The sequence below is a fragment of the Leptinotarsa decemlineata genome, unplaced genomic scaffold (genome assembly GCF_025532065.1).
Source record: "Leptinotarsa decemlineata unplaced genomic scaffold, Ldec_3_MD MMD2_tig00026369_RagTag_RagTag, whole genome shotgun sequence".
Lineage (NCBI taxonomy): Eukaryota > Metazoa > Arthropoda > Insecta > Coleoptera > Chrysomelidae > Leptinotarsa > Leptinotarsa decemlineata.
In genome coordinates, this window is record NW_027412709.1 from 3,317,615 (window position 1) to 3,340,717 (window position 23,103).

Consider the following 23,103-nt stretch of genomic DNA (forward strand, 5'->3'; position numbering starts at 1 on the left):
CACAATTCCTCGAATTAATTAGTTATTAAGGATTTTCAAATATGAGTCACCAGTCAGATTTTCTCTGAGTATATAAGACCAACAGTATGAATTTCCAATATTCCTATCCAGACATTCATTTTCTCAGGAGTTATATCTGACCAATATCGCACATTTTGCCGGTTGACATTTCTATTCAAGAAAAAAGTGCATTCGTCACCAAAATAAATACGATTTGTAGTCAAACGTTCGGACATTAACTATCAAAACTGCATTCTTTCTTCCAGGTCATCTTCATTCAATTCACGTAATATCTTCAGTTTATAGGAGTGCAACATATGTCTTCTTAGGTGTTTCTTGACGATGGTTGCTGAATATCGTTCTCAAGAGCAGCTGTTGTTGTGGATGGCAGACGGTTATTCACTACAGATGCAATGATTTCTTTCTGTTTTTTGTCCGAAATAGATTTTCTTCCGGCTCTAGCTAGACTTTTGATTGAAATTTCTCAACTAATTTCCTGAAATATTTTCGGCAGATGAGATTATCAGAAAATCTTGCATTGAATGCCGTTTCTATCCATGAATATCAGGGCCGGCTGTGACGTAAATGAGAATTGCTTCTGTTTCATTCAGTAAAGATTTGGCGCGATCCATTTTCGAAAAATTAAACGGAATGAAATGAAGCTAATTCTCTCTATCAATAGTTATAGCTGTCAAGCTAACTCAATACTCTCTGTTACTAAGATAACATAGTCTGGATTCATACCCATATGTCGATAAAAAATAAATTTTCAATCGAACTAAAAATAGAAATGTGCTTCGCCGTTCGCTATACTAAAAATAATTCCTATGCTCACAAATTTTGTCCGACTTCGATATCTTGTTCCGTTCAAAAGTCAAGAGGGGGAGGGACTGCTTACTCCCACGCTGTATTATTCATGTTTTTGATATTCATCAAGATATTTAATTCGATGTTCTTCCATTTTTGCTTCCTTATTTTCCATATACATGTCTATCACATCGCATATCTTGTTGAATGTAGGTTAGGTTAGGTTAGGTCCAAAGTGAGTGGGTCTATTCGACCCTCCACTGCAACCCGCATGGGTTTATTGTGGCTCACACTCGACCAAATGAATCCAGCTACTTAACGAAGTCGATTAGTTTGTATGGTGAGAAGTCTTTCAGGTAAGAAGGTAAGAGTACGGCTCTGACGAACTCTAAAAACTTGATTCGGTCCCCAGCTGAGTAGGCATAAAGTATATGCTCTGCTATTTCTTCATTTCCCAAACAGAGACGACTCACACTGTCTTCCGACAGTCGAGTCTCTGCATATGACGATTCAAATGACAGTGACCTGTGAGAAGGCTTGTTAGACATCGTAGTTCATCCCTACTGTAGTCCAACAACTGTTCGGTATCAAGCTTCGAAGGGTGAATAAATGCCTTGTAGTGAACCAATCTTGAAAGATTCTGCCATGAATCTTTTTGCCATCCAGGTGTTCAATATTTGTTAGGCAAAGCTCAAAGCGATGCCAGGTTCTGTAGGAAGAGCTTTCTGAATTCCGTTATGGCCCCGCCCACTAGATCTGCGTTCGTTAGAAGACAGTGAGAGTGAGAGAGAAAAAGAAGAGAGAGAGAAAGGGTTCTCAAGTATCTTCCTAGATTTGACAAGCTGTAAATATTTCATATGTATTTCTTCCTACTCCTTTCCCAACTATAAAACACCGTGAATAATAATAATTTTTTATTTTAGGAAATACAATTCACAGGCCCAAGGTTTTCCATGCTATCCGGAAAGGAGCTCTAGTTCTAAAAGCCTCTATACCCAAAATCAAAGATGTCAACGTCATCGACAAATATTCGAGAATCATTTTTCCTGTAACTTTTTTTGTGTTCAACGTAGGATACTGGCTGTTTTATATTTGCGAGTGGTCTTAAACGATGTTCAATTCTAGGAATGGTAAACCGTAGAATGATGAGAATAGTACGTAATGAACAATGATGGAAAGTTTGTGAATAGAAGTCATACAAATGAGAACTAGTTGTATCGTATGAGGTTAAAATTAACATTCATAGGATGCTTTGACAACAATAATTTTGATTTAGTGGGACGTGAGACAATTATTATCGTTACAAGAAATATTTCTTTTTATGTAGCGTTGTAGAACCAGTATGTACCAACTTCAACCTGTTTACTCAATTTTGAAAACTATCCCGGAAGACAATCAGATAATTTCATACGGCGCCATCCAGTTGTTTCTAGGGTGAGAAATTTGAAGGTTAAGTTCATTAAAACCAAAATTTCTTATGTGAAAACAATTGAAAACCTATTTTGGTTCAACCGGAAATGAACCCAAGTCAAAAAATTTAAATAGAACCGTGTAAAAGTTGTTAAACAATTTGATAAGGTGTTTTCAACAATATAACACAAGGTTGAGAACCAAAGCCCAAACACTTACAGCGCTGCAAAGCCAAGCCTCGACATCACCGTCGAAGAGCGGTTCGCTTCGCAACTAATCATCTTGGGGTAGTCTCGTTCATCTTTGATATTCGAGGATTGAGCCCTCTGTCGATATGGTGGCACTGAGAAGTAATCTATGGAAATAGATAAATCAACTTCGAAACTTTCACTTTTTCACGGGCACAGAAAAATAAAACTCATAGTATCTTTCACATTTTTTTGTAGTAAAATAGGTTAACCTCAATGTTAAAATTCAAAAATTTCCACTTTCTATTAGAATCCTCGAGATAAGTGAACTAAAAAGTAGTATGTAAAACAATGAAAATAAGAAGCAACAGTGCGGGAATTGATGAAAAGTTTTGAATTCTCATTCAAAACTTAGCGACGAACATCGTCGTTTGTTCCCAACTATATCAAGTTATTTCACAATTTTTTCGTACCACCGTTTTGAGAAGAAATGGTCACTTACATCGTTGAAAGAGGAATTTTATATTTCAAAAAGGTAACAAGGTTCTGTTTATTATTTTTGACTTGAGTTCATTTCCGGTGGAGAATTGAAAATGTCTGCTTCACAGAAGTATACTTTTGTTCCCGATTTCAGAATTCTCAGCTTGAGAACTACTGAATGTCGACGGTATATAGAAAAATTCGAAAATTTGACAATATCGTCGGAAATAGTAATGAAACAGAGAGGAAGGGCTAACCTATATTTCTTCCCATATTACTCAACTCGTTACTTTTATAATTATTGAAATAATCAAATAATTGAAATAACATAAATATTAACATACAATAAAGAATGTCCTTTTTGTTGTTTTATACCCTAAATGCACTCTTACTCTTTGGACTGAAACATTTTACAAACGAAGAAAATGAACGTTGAAACATCTGAATCATTCCTAAGACCAATACACGAAACGAATATTTATATCAATATTCAATCAACAAACAAATATGAAAATGACAGATGGTCGAAAATAACAATCACTAACAAAGGACGTCTGAACTTTATTTATATGATTAATATTCATGAGAGGTGCATGCTCCAGGTTCAGGTGACATCTTAGTTATATTTTTTTCATAAACTGTATCAAATTTTCCTTAATTCACAATGAGCATATATCAATATCAACAATAAATAATGAAAGTTTCACTTTCCATATTGAAAAATAACTCATTTCAACAATCCACGAAAAATTCATGGTAACTAACATCATGTTACTAAATTTTAAATATATGCATTTTTGTTTCGTTTCATTAATATTGTTGTTTTTTTTTCTTCGTGTCTTCCTCGAAATTTCTCCACTTCATATCGATAGATGAGATATTTTCGATAAATATTTTCATAATTTTTTTTTAATTTCACTTCAGACTTCTGCTTCTCTTTCCAATACCTATTATGGTTTCCTGAATTGTTGTTCTGGTCTCACTTATTCACATCTCATCAAAAGAATTCATCTGGAGAACTGTATTAAAAAATAGCATCATTTTGCCACTATAAAATTTTTGTTCAACTGAAAAACTTTTTTTGAAATTTTGAAGTTATCTTTTTGAACTTCAATTTCGTCACGATATCAATATGTCCTCATAGGTACAGTGATTTACTTTAGAAACTTAAAAAGCTTTTGATGTTTCTCCACATACATAACTGAATTGAAAGGGGTATATTTTTAGGAAAGTACAATATTTGGGAAAGAAAAGTTTTGGCTTGCTTGATACAAAAAATGTGAAAAATCTTCCAAAGAAAGAAATAAAGACATTGATTTCAAAAAGATTACTCTATACAAAGATGTGTAGATCATGCAAAGAAATAACTTTAAGACGCAAAATGGAAGAAAAAGCACTCACGAAACAACTACTTCCATATACATACTGAATTACACGAGAATTATATGAACACATAATTATATAAAAACACGCTTTTCTCTACTCAGGTTGTATTTTAAACATTTGTTATGGAATTGAATCATATATTAACATTGTGAATGAAACAGGTAACATTTCACTTACATGGAACAACGTCATCCTCACTGGTAGACATCCGATGTTTTGCTGTCCCCCCATGTCCCCTCCCGAGAGCCCTGAGGTGAAATCTTTTCCACATGGTTAATGTGTGCAGAACACCCCATCTCGTCCATCCACCCCCGCTCCTCCGAAGCGGTCCAAAACTTACTGATGGGCACTTCAACAAGATTGACATCTGACCTTCTTTGATCGAAAGTTAGCCTCTAGATGATTTTACTTTCTGATCTGTTATATTGTTTTATCTTGACTTTCCTAAATGAATTTTTGCATGGGGTTCCCAAAAACTAACCGGAGACTATTGTTTAAAAGGGATCGCGGTCGAGAGCTTCTCGTTGGACCTGAAAAGGAAGTGTTAGATATCTGTTAGAAAATTATACTTACCGGAGCCGCCTGACAGCGACTCTCGGGGGGGTGGTCTTTGGTTCTGCTTCGTTGGCCTCCTGGGTTTGTCCCTCTCTCGGAATCTGGAGTTATCCCTGTTCAGTGCGTTATGTAGATCGCTCAGCGCTGAATTGGCATGCGCTCGAATTCTGTCAAACGTGTCCTCTGCGTGTTTTCTCATGTATGCGTCTACGTGGTGTATGTTCAGGTCTAGATCCCGGAATATGTACCTATTCGGTACATATCTTGGAGTGTTTACGGCAGCTCTTACGCACGCGTTCATAAACGACTGTGCAGGCATACATGATTATTGGTAAAATTGCGGTCTTTATCATCAGCAGTTTCACTTTCAATCCCATATTGCTTCTTCGACCTATTATTGGTAATAGGTTTTGTCGGGCAGATCTCGCCATTCCTATTCTCTGCCGTACGTGAGAGCTGAACGTTATTCTTTTGTCTAGGTTGACTCCCAAGTATCTAGCTTCGTTGGTCCACGGAATCTCTTGTCCGTTGAAGATGATGTTTGTATAAAGATGGAGGAATAGAAAGCTGAAACCTTTCTTTCTCATACATAACTAATTACACATTAACATAAAATATATTTCATTATACTCCCAGAAGGGCTCTAAAAACATTGCAGTGAATGAACATTTTCTCTCCTTAATCGATCTATTCGAAAGAACAAATAATACCCTTCCCTAACCCCATAGATACACAACTAGCTTTATGTGGTCAATGATTCATCAGTGGTGTCGAAGTGTGGTGTGGTTTATGAGAAAAGTCTGTTAACAAGCTGCGCTATGAATTAGTTTCGAAAACGCATCTCGTCACGGAGATATGTATCAAAAATATGCCAAAAAGAATCATGATATTCTTGACAGTAGTCTGCAATCAGACATTATTGTATCTATCATCGGTAAAACGTAATATTATGTCTTGAATTAATAAATTATGAAAATTCAAAAGAAATATAGCTATTAGGCTTTCGGAACTGTAAAACAAAAGTGGTTTTGATTTTCACATGAGGAACTCAAAAAATTAAGTTATAAAGAAGGCTCCAGAGTCTACAGTTATCAATTTCATTTCAATGTCTGTTACTAGCGTTTCAACGTCATAGTTTCCAAATTTGTCAGTCACAGTCAGTTATATAGTGACTTACGAGTAAATGGATTACCTGCACATATTGAAATATGCGGCTAAAAAAAATAATAATGATATGAATAAGATCAACAGATTCACGTTCACTATTTTAAATCAATTCACTTAAAATTCCTATCCTATGAATGCTCTCATTCGACTTGGATAACTACTTTAATATTTCGAAAATTATTTATAATTTTTATTTAAGAGCGCACGTACTATACAGGGTGTAACATGAGTACGTTGAAATATTCAAGTGACGTATGCCTGAGACAATTTTAAGAAAAATAGTCTATGTGAACTTGTGTCCGAAAATGCTTCGTTTAGGAGATACGGGGTGTTGAAATTGAATTTTTTTGTTCGCTTTTTGAAAATAACTCTTGCAAAAAATAAGTTATTTGCACGAAATTCGGTACCCGTGATTTTTTTGGCGTGAGAAATTATAATTTCTGTCTGTCATTATTTATTTCAAATTGCCTCAACTTTTTTAACAGTAAACTATTGGTACTTTTCATGAAAAACCTAATTCTCACACCTTTTCCAAGTAAAAAACGTACTCCTCCTCAACAACGCTAAAGGTGATCGTTTTCGAGATATTTACAATTATCTATATCGATGCATATTACTTAGCTCCTTGGGCGCTAAGTGAAGTTGCTGAGAACATTACAAAAACTAAGTATGTGGTGGATCTCGTCAAATTAAACAATTTGGAGAAGTACTATGTTATTTATTAGGAAAATAAACATATAAAAATTGAACGAAACAATAACTATTACAACAACTGTTCAAGGTGACGACCCCCAATAAGCTTCAGTTCTCCTCATCAAAAAATTCCGCACCCGTTGAAAAATGCCCGTAGTGTTTCTTATCGTTTCGCAGCAATCTATGATGCGATCCTTCAACACTTCTTCGTTTTCAATGGGGCTAGCATAAACTAGTGATTTTAGGTGTCCCCAAAAGAAAAAATCGACGAGATTGGGGTCCGGTGACTTCGGGGGCCAATGCTCAGTGCCGCCTCCTTTTCCTATCCATCGTTGGGGATATACTACGTCTGAAAAATGTCTTGCTATCACACTAAAATGATCAGGAGCTCCATCGTGCATAAATCAAGAGTGATTTTGGAGACCAATGGGTACATCTTCCATAAGTTGGGGAAGCTCGTGTTCCAAAAAATGTAGATAAGCATCTCCATTAAAACGTAAGAGGAGAAAATAGGGCCCTATTAAATAATCCCCAATTATGCCTACCCATTATGCCTACCCATAATACCACATACGATAACGCAAATGGAAATGAGTTTGCGTTACCGCATGTGGGTTATCTTCCGCCCAGATGTGGTCGTTATGGAAGTTCATGATGCCATTTCTTGAAAAATCAGCCTCATCTGTGAAGAGGATTTTCGATAAAATTTGCGGATGTTGTTCGACTTTTCTTTGAAGCCATTGAGCAAATTCGATACGTGGTTGGAACTCACGTAGTGTAAGTGCCTGGACACGCTGAATATGATAAGGATATAATTGTACTTTGACTTGTACCTGTCTCTGGATGTTCACTAATTTCTTCAAGAACCGCCTCCTCCTATTCTACAGTTCTTGTAGTCCGTGGCCGTATTACTGCAGAATTTGTTTCAAAGCTTCCATATTCGGAAAGTCGCTGGAAAAGATTTGCAAATGTCGCTGCACAAGAAGTCACGCGTTGGGGATACCTTTCCTGATAGATGCGTCTGGCCTCGCTTGAATTTCCGTTAGCCAAGCCGTATGCGAAAACCATATTAGCCATTTCAGCATTCGTAAAGTCGAGCATGGTACCCAAAAATCACTTTATAAATTACGAACTGTGAATTTGTCAATTATTAGTTAAAAATGTGACAGCAAACTTCTATTTTTATAAACAAACTTTCATAGCCTACTCGATTCAATTAACTTAATTTGCAAGTGAAGACTGACAAAAATTATTAAAATCAAATTTGGCTATAAAGTAATATGCATCGATATAGAAAATTGTAAATATCTCGAAAACGATCACCTTCAGCGTTGTTGAGGAGGTGTACCTTTTTTACTTGGAAAAATTGTGGGAATTAGGTTTTTTCATGAAAAGTATCAGAAGTTTACTGTCAAAAAAGTTAGGGCAATTTGAAATAAATAATGACAGCGTATGCAGCGCCCTCTAGATTTTACATGAAGATTAATACGAAATTATGATTTCCCACGTCAAAAAAACCCCGGGTACTGAATTTTGCAAGAGTTACTTTCAAAAAGCGAACAAAAAATTCAATTTCAACACCCAGGATCTCCTAAACGAAGCATTTTCGGACACAAGTTCATATAGATTTTTTTTCTTAAAATTGTCTCAGGAATACGTCACTTGAATATTTTAACGTACTTATGTTACACTATGTATATTGTTTGCGAAGAGCAGTTCTTCATTATTTTGAGTACCTCACGTGAAAACTAAACTTTCTGTATGTTTTCAATTAGAAAAAAAATTATACTACATTCGAATTTTAGATGACTGTCTAGGAAAATAATGAACTGTACTCATAGATAATCAATAAAACTATATTTGATTTATTTGCTTTTCAATTTGGATTCGATATCATACCCATCGTTCAAGAGAATCAACTCCATCGAGATAGTCAATTTATTCTGGAAATAACATTGCATATTGTATACCAACTGTTACTAGTTAACAATATTTCTCTTATACGAAGGTTTCATACATGCAGTTGAGCCGTAGTTGAAATTGATCAAGTCCCAGATACACTGTTGTTTGGGCTGGATCTTTTTTGCACTGACAAAAGGTAACACCTCTAAACTGGTCCGTCGGTGATCTACGCAGTATGGTCCTGCTGCAGGATGAATGAGAAACATCGACTAGACTAACATCTGTGAGGTATCTTGCATAAATATCTGTCGGATAATATTCAATATCCGGCATGATATTAGCCAGGAAAATAGTTGTTTTTCGGTAGGCATTTACCAAAACCTACTGTGTAGGTGAGTTGGGAGAGATGTATATTCTTAAATTTCATTTCGAAATATCTATTTTTATACGCAACAAAATTGAACCAACTTTTCATGACCAGGTGGTATCATTAAAAGACGAGCGGTTCATTTTTGGAAAATATCATTTTTGAATAATTTCAAGATTGTTGGCCACCACTTCCCCGAGCAACTGGTACAACAATGGCCGAGCAAACAGGTGCACCCAGGAGAAAAATCTTCACTTTCTCTCCGTTGCCTGGTGAGGGTCTAAAAGGCTAATCACCCAATGAATTTAACAACTTGGTTTCTGGAATACAAGGCAGGGGTCACCCAAGATCGACACATCCGAAAAGGTCTGAAGAAAGGCTCAAATCGATGGATCGATTGCTGATGTTGACGATATTTTGAGAGAGCAAGCGATCTAAGGGATATACTATTATATTTTTATAAGAATAGTGAGTCTGCGAATAGCAAATACATATCAGTCACTCTAGAGTGTGAAATACAACCAAAGCATGCCTCCACTCTCATCTAATATCCAAGGGCCTATGTATCATATATCTTCAACGGCCAGACTATGTAGCTCTTCCCAATCTTGTTGACAAGCAATAGAAGTGGCAGTTCTATTTATGAACAGAAACCTCAAATCATGCTACCAGTGGACATAATCGAAGCACTCAGGATGCTTCACAAGATGAAACTCTCAAAGCACGAGTAAATGAAGAGTTTCGTGACTTGTTATATGGAAGATACTGTCATTTGACAAATGTTTACGTATAAAGCCTTTCAAGCACCTTCTCAACCGAAAAGTGGAAATTCGCCACCTTAAATCAAAAACTCAAATGACGAATACAAGCGTTCATCACACTTTGTGACAAGTAGTGTTCTTCACCACCATGCAGCATTTCCACCGGCGACTAGAAAGACACCGCGGTGAGAATCGTGAAAAATTCCAAATTCCTCCAGAATACTTCTCGCTCTTTTCACATGTTGATAATAATCCGCAAACCGCAAAACGTCCTTTCCTATCTCAGAAGTTAATCTCTCATATGAATATATATAGTTTTCATTTCATTACTTAATTCATTTTCAACTCTTGAATTCCAAACACCAAAATATCGTCCATGTTTGATGTGGCAAATCCCATCAGTGGGAAGTATAGCAATAAATGTCATCAAATGGGAATGTACTTGTGATGCACTGTTTGGGATCTTTGGTGTAGTAATAAATATAACTGGAGTTTTATCCCAACACCAAACCGTTATTTTGATACCAGTTTATTCATCCTCTGGAACGTTTATTTATCCTCACGAACACGTGTCGAGGAGTTAAAATAAGGTTTTGGTGTTGGGATAAAACTCTAGTAGGGGAAGGATGGATAAAGTGGTCCAGGGAGGTCACCTTCTGTTTTCGGACGAACCAATAAGAGCTATCTGTCAAAGACATGTGGAAATAATTCATTGGTTGACGCCATATTACCTCGGAGCACTGTCACCGACTGGGTCAGTGCTCGTCTTCGGATTGTATGGTAATAATTGTGTTTTGTGGTATCTAATCTAAGGTGGGTGATTTGAACATAGTTAAAAAGTATAAAAAGTAATGCCATCAGTTTCATAGAACGACAATGCAAGATTTTATCGATTTGGTGGATTAATTGAGCTATTCATTTTGCTGCAAAGTAGAAAAATATAACCTCATTTATCGTTTTTGCAAAATTTTTTCACCGCATGCTAAATCGGGTAAAATTATCCACCAATAGATAAGGTAAAGTGACCTGGTGGGCCATGTTACCTCCTTAGTGCTTATTTTTTTCTGCAAACAAATAATGTTTTGTGTTATTTTAGGTATGTCATATCAATACGCACGGACGTCACAGCAGCAGGAATGTAGTTCAGAGGCAATGAATAAAGCTATACAAGCTGTACTAGACGGTGAAATGGCTTTTTGAAAGTAAACAAAACTCTCGGTGTTCCTCTAAAAATTTTCAAACGGGGTGTACACGAAAAAAACAAACACGCCAGTGAAAATATAAAAATACTGGGGTCTCGTCGTCCAATTTTCAGTCCAAAGTAAGAGGAAGAATTATATAAGTACCCAGATAACACCAGCTGCAGGTACTCCACCAACATTTGATCTTTACTTAAACCCAGAACATCCTTCGCAACATATTTCCGATTCCCAAAGCATTGCCTAAGACTAGAAATGTGAATAGAAAGAGAGGGCGTACGGTAATTTTAACCAGCAGCTCATATAAAAATGAGTTGCAAGAAGAAACAATACAGCAAGAAGAAAAGAAAGCTACAAAGAGAGTGAATCAACCCCAACTGAAACTGCCAAAAAACTTACTAGAATCGAAAACCGTGGCACGAACGTTGCTAAAAAGAAAAGTGACAAATATACTGACGACAATGATTACCCTGAATGCTCTCACTGTGCCGAAGTTTGGTCAAAATCAAAACATGAAGATGATTGGATACAGTGTTCTAGTTGTACACGATGGGCCCATGAGACGTGTTCGGGTTGTGATGACAACGATGATAAATTTCATTGTGAATTTTGTTCCTAAGAATATTTTCTATTAGGTACGATTATGAATGAACAAATACAAATGAGGAGTCTGTTACTTATATTCTATATATTAGTAACTATAAGTTGATTTGATTTGGTATTAATAAATAAAATTGAGAAGAAGCTAACAAGTTAAGACTGGATTTTTGCAAATGATATAAAGGCTGGTAATATAAGTAAATAAAGACTGTTTATGATAAGTATACGTAAGTATATTTAGATTAAAAAAAATTAAAAACTCTTGATTGTTGTGAATTAATATGTAGAATTACAATAGTTACTTAGTTAAAAACTGTTGTTTAGGTTAAATATATTTTCCATGCAAAATTTCAAATAATCAAATAATAGATATAATCAAATAATCTAATATACACGAAAGGAAGTTTGGAAACGTCTGAGGAAATTAAATAGAACTTCTTTGGGTATTTCTACCTTCCATAATCTGATATTTTTTGGAGTGGCCAGTCTCATACAATGATTAGTATTTGTTCGTTACTCTGAATTCTCAGAGATGTGAATTCTGCAGCAACTTACAGTTATCGACAATAAAACAAAAAGTAGAGTGTTAGTAGCATTACATTTTTTATCTTTCCGAATCATTTCAAACCTATCATGATGATAGCAAAATCTGTTCTTTACCCATCGTTTGCAAGATGAAAAAATATTTTTTAATCAAATTCTGTACATACATCGCCATTGTATTACCCATCTGAGAATGTTCGTGGCTATCCTGATTTAAAAAAAATAAGTTGAGATAAAAATATTGGAATAATTTTAATAGAACTCTTCTGTAGAAAATTTCAATGTGTGCAGTAATTTATTCGGAATTACAATTTCCTATACTCAGCCACAGAAAAATTGTAAAGTAATCATAAATTTTTTCTTATTGAAGTTATCTTCAGAAAAGTGTCTGAAAAAAACTTTTTTTCAGAACGTATTCCAACTTATTCATTGCGAGAGATATATATTCCCGTGGTTACTTCAAAGAAGTTGTTCCGTATCGAAAAATGTTGTCGTCCGTCTGTCTCTGCTCAAGGCATAATCGTTAATTCTTTTCGAAGAAATGAGATGGATTCAAATTTCATGAATATTGTAGTCAATTATTTTTAAGAAACCTATCAAAAATAAATCGAATCAAAAATTCGGAAAGATGTTTTTCGGGCTCTTTTCTGAAAAAAAATTAAAAAAATTCCAGTGACAAAAAAATCATGGAATCCCTTTTGTTGCTCTCAAAAAAATGTGCCGAACAATTCAAAATCTGTTTTAAAATCTGTTTTTCCGTTAATCAGCTGCCGCCCCCATACGAACGACAACTCTCACAAGTTGAGAAACTTGTGAATTGAATATAATTTTTCTGTATCTTCAATAGTACGGGAAATAACGACGAGTATAGAAACATCTAATTTTATTTCAAAGTTCCGAAACTACTGCAGATACCAAAATATATTTTTAACCAATTTTGTTCGACTCATTGAGTTCTATGAAAATCATCAGAATATATTCTTCATGTCTGTAAAGTTCCATGGTGAAACCAAAAAATTATTATTTTTTTTAATTCAGGATGCATGAACCTGCCTTCATATATATTTATATGTGTATAATATTCAATAAAAAATATGACATGGATGGGCGAATAGTGATCTCTCTTCGAATCTTAAACTATCATAACACTTGAAAGCTTTTGACTGAAAGAGAAATTGTTAGCTGAAGTTGCTGAATACGAAGAACGAAGATAAATAAAATAAATAGTCAATGTTAAAAAAAAGTATTGAAATTGTTACAAGCATGGGTATAAATCTAAAACATGACGAAAAACTATTCAAAAGTAGAGGAATCAGGATAAGATATCACAGCCATCGAGATTAGCTATTTGGAAAAAGATGTTTTCTATGTGGACCTTGGCACATCAGTTTATCTAACAGGTCATTATGAATAGTTTCGCAACATGGAAGTTGGAGATAATGTATTGCTAACTATGGAAGGAATAAAAATTGAAACTTTTATACGAGGCTAGATGTTCTCCAGGAATTAAATACAATCCTATTCTACGCAAATAGCTGGCAAAAAGGTATAAACATTTTACTGCATTGGCTAAACTAGATATAACCAATGATTTTTTAAGCTCAAGCCAAGCTTCACTTGAATTAATAAGATTCCATTTCACGATTCGAAATTATACTCATTACAGAAAGAGTCCTACACTAAAACCAATAATGATTGAGAGTAGAAGTAAGCCCAGTTGACAGCAAATCGGGGGCAATATGAGAGTAAAAAAAAAGCTATTATTTTAATAAAAAACAAGTTTTGTTTATTTGAAAAAATCTATGAAAATCAAGTATTATGAATGCTCATGAGAATAAATGTTTTCATTATAAAGTTCAGAAACAGACGCATATTTTTCCTCCATCATTGACCTCAAATATCACCCGGTTATTATTGATAAAATGCATGTATTAAATCATATTTGAACTTGAAAATATCATAATCGCACCCAGATGAGATACATACGCAATATTTAGAATTGTAGCAGTTTAAATATTTTGTCTCAATTCTTCGTTCACCCGGCCGTTGATTGGATACTAATTAAAGTAATATATTTGAAACATTGTTCGAAGTAAATTTTTGATCTCCTTGAAGGTTATAGCTTTGAGTCATTAGTTTGGTACTACTCATCATTTAGCAACGAATGTTTAGACAGTGCAGTGAGTTTTAGTGTTCTAGAACATCAGAGAAGAGATTTTTATTCAATTTAAGGTATGTTTACAACTTCATATTATAACTTTATATTTATAACTGTTCATCAAACTTCAGCCTGGCATTGTTGAAAACTGATTTGATAATTGAATAAATGTGAGAAAAAATCGTGGCAAAAATGTTTACTGACATGCTTACACAACTCCGCTACATTCTCCAATATACAGTGCATTTCTTTAATGTTCCCCCCTCTTTCATTTTTTGAACGGGTCAACTCAAAAAATTGAAATTTGGCATAATGAAATTAATGCATGAATACTTTATTATAAAATTAAATTGACAGATGCAACATTTTTCATTGTTCAGTTCAAACCTTTTTATTGAATTATGTTCACTCCAACAAGTCTATATGCGTAACTGCACCGAAGTCGTGTTTCGATGCAACATTTTTTCTCTGCTTCGTTCGAAAAATTCTATCGCTAAATTCCATTCATATGAAGTCGTGTTTCGATACATTTTTTATCGTTTAGTACGCAAAGAGTTCAATCTTTCATACAATATTTTTGTTTGTTCAACTAAAAATTGTGTAGGATGTCGCAGTGAAGTGTTTGAGAGAAAAATATATAGCATGACCTATTGAAAAAATGTATACAGAGTGTTTCATTGACGTTTGTTAGAAGAAAAATTATACAAGATGTTTCAAAATACAACGTATAAGAAAATAAAATGATAATATAAGGTGACGAGAACCTCAGTTTTCAACGTGCGATCCCTCAATGTGTACATGATTTCTCAAAATTGATCATTCCAGAAAAACATGACTGCACGTGTTTGAAAAAATGATATACAAAACGACTCATTTGAAAACGTATACAGGACGTCTCATTGAGAAGAAAATCATATACAGGACATTCTATAAAAACAAGGCGACTGGACTGTGACGGGAGCCTCAGTTTTCACGTGCGATTTCAATGAAAAACAACGTATACAGGACGTTCGTAAAAACATGGCGACTGGAAGATGACGAGAACCTCAGTTCCCAACGTGTGATCCCTCAATGTGTACAAGGTCTCTTAGAATACATCATTTCATCGTTTAGTATGCAAGAGTTCATTCTCGCATACAATATTTTTTGTCTCTTCAGCTTATATTCATAGATATGATTCGCATAAAGTTGTGTTTCTATACAACATTTTTTCTCCGCTTCATTCAAAATTTCAAATGATATATTCCGTTGAAATAAGCTCATGTTTCAATACATTTTTCATGTTTCGTAAGCAAAGAATTCATTCTTACATACAATATTTTTTGTTTATTGAGTTTAGAAAATTTTTATTCATTCGTGAAACTACAAAAAACATACACAACACATTCCCCCGTATGGAAGCCTACATCTATAAGGACTGATTGTACTGAATATCAACTGGCGATTTGAAATATCATTTCCTAATGAGTTTTGAATAATCATGTTAAGATACAACGTTGATCAATAATTTTTATATCTGATTTTAAAAAGGGGTGAAAAAGTTGGTGCGTGTGCATTTACAAATGTTGAGGAAAGTAAAACGTTTTTCGCTATTCATGCTCAATAATTGAAAACAACTAGGTTCTTGGTAAAAACTATGATTGGAATAAAACACATTTTAAATGAGCGATATTTAATTTCGATTGAATACAAGACGGCCTCTACATAATATATGAGTCAAGATTATTTAATTTTTTCTTTTGAAACTGCTTGACATCAATTTACCTTATCAACATAACTGTGAGCTTTTATTGTATTAATATTGTTTAAGCGCTGCTCACTGTGAGTTTTGCGTCGAGTATTCCTTCTTCTTTTTGGAGGAAACAATAATGAAATGATGTTTCGGTACTTCCATGAACGGTTGGCGTTCACTGGTCCATAGGAGTTATATCTTTGTTTGTGGGCATTGATGATTATTAAAATATTTTTGTATACAATCAAGTCTTTAGATGTAAAATGTCGAGGAATACGTTTCAATAATAGTTAAAGTAGTCCTTGCGTAAGATTGAAATGTTCGTTTTTTATAACAAGTTCATCGTTTTCATATTGTATAGGGGTATTATCAATAACATATCCATTCTCGAAACGGAGCCTATATGTGTAATCCCCAAAGTATGCACCATATGGGGAACTTTTTTATTGAGGGTTTTTCGACAAAAAGTTATTCCTGATAAAAGTTTGAGCATCCTCTGAAACCAAACATGCACCAACAAAATACAGTACAATATACGTATTATACGAGGGGCCTTCAAATATTTGATTTTGTGACAAGAGAAAAGTACTCTTTATTTGAGAAATCTCTAGGAATGTTATTCAGAGAAGTTGTTCAGCATTAAAAAATACATCTGGATTCAAAATCATGGCCATCTAAGTGGAATTTTATTTTTTTATCCATTTTTTTAAAATGGTGACTACGAAAAAAATTTTTGCTGAAACGATAAATAGACAGCATCCTGTATACGACGGTTCATTTTAGAAGCCTGTAATATTACACATTACACAACTGTCGTGTTAACCACGGTCAATTTTTTTGAAAAGTAAATAATTTTCAAAGTTTTTGGTGCAAAGTTATTTTAATTTTTTGTTATCACCAAAAATTATTCAAAATTATACAGTATTGTAACAAAAACTTGATATTCAATAATATCAAATCACAAAACATCACAATGGAGATTTTCTTGTCCAAAATAAGTGTTTTACGTTGAATCTCCAGAAAATCAATGAGTTTGTTCCGAAATACCTATTTTATTTTGATGTTTTGTGATTTGATATCATTGAATATCAAGTTTTTGTTACAATACTGTATAATTCTGAGTAATTTTTGGTGTTAACAAAAAATAAAAAAACTTCGCACCAAAAATTTACTTTTCAAAACAATCGACCGTGGTTAACGCCATAGTTGTGTAATTTGTAACATTACGGGCTTTCAAAATGAACCGTCGTATACAGGATGCCGTCTATTTATTTTTAGCAAAAAATGTTTTCGTAGTCCCCATTAAAAAAAATTGGTAAAAAATTAAATTTCACTTAGATGGCCATGACTTCAAGTCTAGATGTATTTTTCAATGATGAACAACTTTTTTGAATAACATTTCCCGAGATTCTTCAAAATAAGAGTACTTTACTCTTGTCACAAAATCAAATATTTGTGTTGTACTGTATTTTGTTGGTGCATGTTTAGTTTCAAGAAAAACTTTTTATCGAAAAGCCCTCAATAAATAAGTTTCCCATATGGTGTATATCAGATTCGATCGTTCTTTGGTGTTCTAAAATCCCCTTTTGTTGGGGAACTGATTCCTTCACCGCGCATATATTGACATATTGACTGCAACTAATTTTGATTTTAACAAGTCTATATATGCGTAACCGCCACATACTTAACCAACTGCGCTGAACCAAACCATACTGCGCAATGCGTAACTGCGCAACACCAAACTATACTGCGCTCGTTGCGGGTAGTGATTTGCCGTTTAATTTTGACAAAGTTAGAACATCATCGTCTCCATTCATTTTTCACAAAGTGGAAAATGATACAAACCATTTCCACCTACGAACAGTGAATTACATCACCATATAAATTCCAATGTAATCTCAACGGTTTGGCCACATCAAGTCGATTATTAAATCTCATAGCACAGTCAGGAAGGAGTTACACAAAAAATGCACAATCTATCATGCAAAAATATTAATTTTCAATCATCTTTATCGTTTTACAAAGGCATACTCGTTCACTAGTCAATTGGTGATTATTAAAATAGCATCGTTCAAGAAAAACATTAGGAACGTGTTCGGACTGAGGAAACTAACTTTGTTCCGATATGAATCCTTGAGATTTTCATTTTTAGGGTAATCTGAAGGTTTATAAAGTTCCTGCACTGGATGTGAATGACTTGAGGAACCGAATAGTTGACAGTTGCAATGTCACAAGGAATACTCCGCTTTTTTTTGGAACATGTCAGACAATAAATTCAAGGTTCCTTCTGGTTTGATTGTGATTCAAACTGCTGCTGTTGGATTTCACTCATAGTTATTCATAACCTGTTTCAGCTAATATAACGAAAATAAGTTATGAGGCCCTTTTGACTTCCGATGATGAGTCCAAACGTGCTCTGCTATTTCTACAATCCTATGATGTAGGGAAGTACAAGTACTGGTTGTGGAGGCTTCTCTTCCTTGTGGAGCTCTTGCTGTCTTCTAGCTAAAGCCTGTTCCACCATCACTATGGAGTAACCACTTTGTTGAAGGTTATTTTTGATGATGCCTAGTTTCTTTTCGAAACTTTTCTTTGTATTACAGAGTCCAAAAGTACTGTCTAGTAGAGTATTGATGATTCCCCCATGAAATTCATCAAATTCAAGGCTCCTGAACTTTCCTGGGAGAGTTGACCGGTTGTTATCAGAGTGCCAAAAGTTTCTGTGCCATATGATTTCCTGGATGATTCTCGAAGTTTATCATCGAATAGTTGTTTCTCACAAATGTGCGAAGTGTGAGCTTTGAAGACAGTTTTTTCGTTAATAGGGCTTGGTCCATGTAAAGACCAACCCAATTTACATCTACTGGCAATTGGAAGATATTCCGGGCCACTTCGTATCTACCTGGCAATTATCAAATGGCTATTATCTTGGCCAATGAGCATTACAGGTTTTCCATTATGAATGTCATTTATCGGAACACCTCGTAGATGCGAATATTTCCTCCAATCTGCAATATTGACATGTTAGTCTGGAAGTGACATGTTGGTGACAGTTCACACACTTTTCAAAATAGAATTTTTATTGCTGTCGTCTATTTTGGATACATTTACGTTCAACCGCATGAAATTTTCTTGCATAGTTACATTTTCATGTGTCCGCTGAAGACAGAGGGACTCTTTAACACCAGTTAGTCCAAATTTTTTGGCGATTCTTGAATCCAATAATGTTGATGTCGAAGCTTCATCACATAGTGCCAAAACAAGTACATTGCCTCTTGGTCTATATAATTTTATGTAAATTATTCGTAATAGGACCTTGCTTCTGGGATTATTTACGGAGCACACCATTTCTGGACCACTTTCATTATCTTGTAGTAACATGGTCCTATCATCATTTTCCAGTTGTTTGTCTAACAGGAGATGATGAAACAATTTACAACCGTTCCTAGCGCAAAGTTTTCTCATTCTGCATTTGAACTTTTGATGATTTTTCCGAAGACAAGAAAATCCCAATTTCTTCCTGGTGACAATGTCACATCTTTTTTCAAAATCATTCAATTGCATTTGAGAGCAGGTACCTTTGTGGTGCTGGGACTAATCACAATATTTTGGATTTTATTTCGGTCGCCTATCATTTTTCTTGAAATTAGTGAATTTCGATGAATGAAATTCAGTATTCAAAAGAGAGGTACTAACATAACATGTAGAGCTGGCCTTTTTTTTCAACCATGCACTGAAATTTCCCAAATTTACTACACCTTTTTTGTCATCGACTGTGTCTCCCCATGAAAGCTTCATCAGTTGATGATTTTCTAGATGACGTTTATTGTCCAAACTTTTCATTATAGGCACCATATTGTTCACTTCAGATGAAAAATTAATCAATTCCTCCAAACTACCGTCTTTAATGAAGGGAATTTTTTGTACTATTCTTTTCTGTATTCAGGTCGGCTAAATCGGTTTTCCAAAGTAGAAATAACATTGTCCACGTTTTCAGCCGTTAAACAACATTCCAACAACTGCGGATTGAGCCTCTCCTTTGAGATATCTTTGCATTTTCAACATAATTTCTTCATTGCTATAATCAGAGTTTGCGAACATTTTTGAACGACTTGAAAAACAAAGGCCTATCTTGAGGATTTTCATCAAAATGCGGGAAATCTTCCTGCAGTGTTTTCAACATTTGGAATTTATCGGTTTCTTTGGCAACTTGTGCATTCGATTGATTCGAAACATCTGGAACTGATAACGAAACTTCTCTAAGGTATTCGACAGACTTGATTACGGAATTGTGCAGGTACGGCTTTTCTCTGACACTCATCCAACTTTCTGTATCATACTTCACTGACAGGCGTCAGTATATTATATGCCATGGCTTCAAGTCTGTGGAATACACAACCTCCTCGGGTGTTCAACAAGGAAGCAACCTAGATCCACTTCTCTTTAACACCTTCATAAACGACATATTCGAGGTCATTGACATCAACTGTTTGATATACGCGGTTGACCTGAAATTATATTGTGAGATCAATGACATCGAGGACTGTCTTCAACTTTTCCTCAATATGAAACGTGTTGAGCAATGATATTGGCATAACAATCTTCCTTTGAATGCGAGTTAATGTAATGTAATGATATACAGACTATAAAATCGGCCATTTTCATATCAATATTTAATAAACGATATTTCACTTCAACGGCCTCTCACATTCTTGGTGTTACCTTCAACACGAAACTTTCCTTCATGCCACACATTGAAGCGACTCTACTTGCTGCAAATAGGATGTATGGATCCGTGGCACGAATCTCCAGAGATTTCTCGGATTCATCCTCTTCGAAAACCTCATACTATGCCTTCTTTCGTCAGATCAAAATTAGAATATGCATCCATAATCTGGAATCCATCTCATCAGTTGTATATAGAGAAAGTTGAATCAGTACAACGTCGTTTCCTAAAACTTCTCTCCTATAGATCAGACAATGTCTATCCACCAATTGGAGTTCCCCATGAAACATTGTTAGCTAGACATGCTATGAATAGCTTGAATTGCCGTCCTGAGTCACTCCACAATTTTTCTTTTCATACTGATTCATAATTCAATTATTGACCCACATATTCTACAGAAACCTAATTTCAATGTACCTAGACCACACTCTAGGGTGGATAATCCTTTTTATCTACTAACACCACGTACAAATATTCTGAAACGTTCACCTCTGCATAACATGTGTGTCAAATGCAATTCAGCAAGTTGTCAGCTCGACATTTTTTACTGTTCCATCTCTGAGGTTAGTTCTTTTTATTCCAGCTTATTTTATATGCATTGTTTTAAGCTTATAACTTATTGTAATTGTATTGTGTTGCAATTTGACTTATATCTCTGTTCTGTAGTTGGGTGATACCTATAGAACAGTGTATAGATAAATAAATGAATTATGAAAATTACCACTGGAAGTATACGATTTTTGAACTTGATTCCTAGAATATCTCAACATAAGAATTATCCCAAAAGATATCTGATGAATGCAAACTTCAAAATACACCCAGAAATATGATTTTGATCAATGTCGAAGCGATCAGAATGAGCGACAAACAGATGTCGCTGAATTCTCCAAGTTATTGATTGCAATTCATGAAAATTCTAAGAGATTTTGAGTCTCTCTGTTCGAGGAGGAAATTTTAGTGCGAAAATTATTCGTAGTATTTTTCAAGCTATCTTTCGGATAGAGTAAGTATCTTGAGGTATTTTTTCACGATGAGCAAATGATCCTGTATCAAGTGAGAGACTTGATATTATATAATATGTGTTATTTTCGACAACAGATGGCGAAAATGGACCAGAATCTTTGATATTATTGTCAAAGACATATTGAGATGTTCTGTAGGGCATAAAAAATATTGGAGAGATGTAAAAGATGTGGATTAATTTTTGAGGTGTTATTGTTGTGACTTATAATATTTGTCATCTGACTGAACTAGTAAGTTTCATTTAAATGTTTATTCAATTTGAGGTTATCGCTTATTGTCTTGTTTAATTATTTTCTGCTTCTATTCATTCATGGAATGACGGACAACTATATCTATCATTTGAACTATCTTAAAAAACGTATTTAGTTTTTGGCGATAAAAAAACAATTATTACTAGAGCATGTATTGTTACCATTGTCTGAGGATGCACATAAGTTATTTCAGGCATTTATAAATCTTATTCAAACACAGTAATATTTCTTGTCAAATCTAATAAACTGCCCTTTCCATCTTATCACTTTTGATTTTTTTTTCATTCTAGGGAAGTGAAAACCCAAAAATACCAGTAATGTCTATTGATATTCATTCTGCTCAATATGGTTTTAGCCTTTGTCTTGTTTGACAATTATTAGTGAAATGTACATTTATTCATTATTGAACTATTTTTATTCATTTTATGCACTGTTGTAAATCATACTATGGATTGAAGGGGTTATACTTTTAGGAGAGATTAATTTTTGGGAATCGATGTATACCAGTGGAGATGACAGTGTTCTATGTAAGTGCAATTTGTTACCATTCATTTAAAGTAGAACTCATGTGGATGATATCTGATTTTTATTCCACAACGAATGTTTGAAATTCAAACTGAGTAGAGAAAAGCATCTTCTATATAATTCAGTGTTCATCTAGAAGTATTTGTTTCGAAAGAATTTTTTTTCTTTCTTGTAATTCAATGTTTATATGAAAGTAGCTGTTTCAGGAGGACTTTCTTTCAGTTTGTGTCTGAAAGTTATTTCTTTGCATGATCTATACATCCATGTATAGAGTTACTTATTATCAAATTGATTAATTCCTTCCTTTCTTTGGAAGATTCCCTCATCTCCTTTTTTTTGTATCAAGATGGAGTAGTAGAAAGCCAAAAACTTTCTTTTCCAAAAACATACTATGGAGTTTAAAGAAATAATTTGATCATTACACATATTTTATTCCTGGAGTTTAGGGATCAGGTGACTCCGGTTAACTTTCATGTAATATTTTCACTTGGGAAAAATGTGGAAACTCTCCTTGCTACTAAATCTATATATAAAATTGATGCATTTTCACATCTAGCAGAAACTTGTATATACACAGTGTCATACATAATGTGCGCTACATAGGTTTTTTTCATTAATAGATTCATTCAA

The 23,103-nt window shown here is 34.4% G+C and overlaps 2 protein-coding genes across 5 annotated transcripts in view; both read left to right on the forward strand.

The window, feature by feature from the left end:
* Lcch3 (Ligand-gated chloride channel homolog 3) overlaps nucleotides 1-3,861 on the forward strand; it is a 52,155-nt gene extending 48,294 nt beyond the window's left edge. For both annotated transcript variants that reach the window (XM_074185200.1, XM_074185201.1), the window contains one exon: nucleotides 1,731-3,861. In XM_074185200.1, the coding sequence (XP_074041301.1) occupies nucleotides 1,731-1,915 (185 nt within the window). In that variant the 3' untranslated portion in view covers nucleotides 1,916-3,861. The remainder of the gene's footprint in view (nucleotides 1-1,730) is intronic.
* A 10,127-nt stretch (nucleotides 3,862-13,988) lies between these two features.
* Nucleotides 13,989-23,103, forward strand: part of Lrp4 (LDL receptor related protein 4) — a 98,769-nt gene continuing 89,654 nt past the window's right edge. The window contains exon 1 of one of the 3 annotated variants that reach the window (XM_074185317.1): nucleotides 13,989-14,124. The gene's annotated coding sequence lies outside the window, so the exon portion shown is untranslated. Of the gene's footprint in view, nucleotides 14,291-23,103 lie in introns of all 3 variants that reach the window. The other 2 variants (XM_074185319.1, XM_074185316.1) reach the window with 2 other exon arrangements.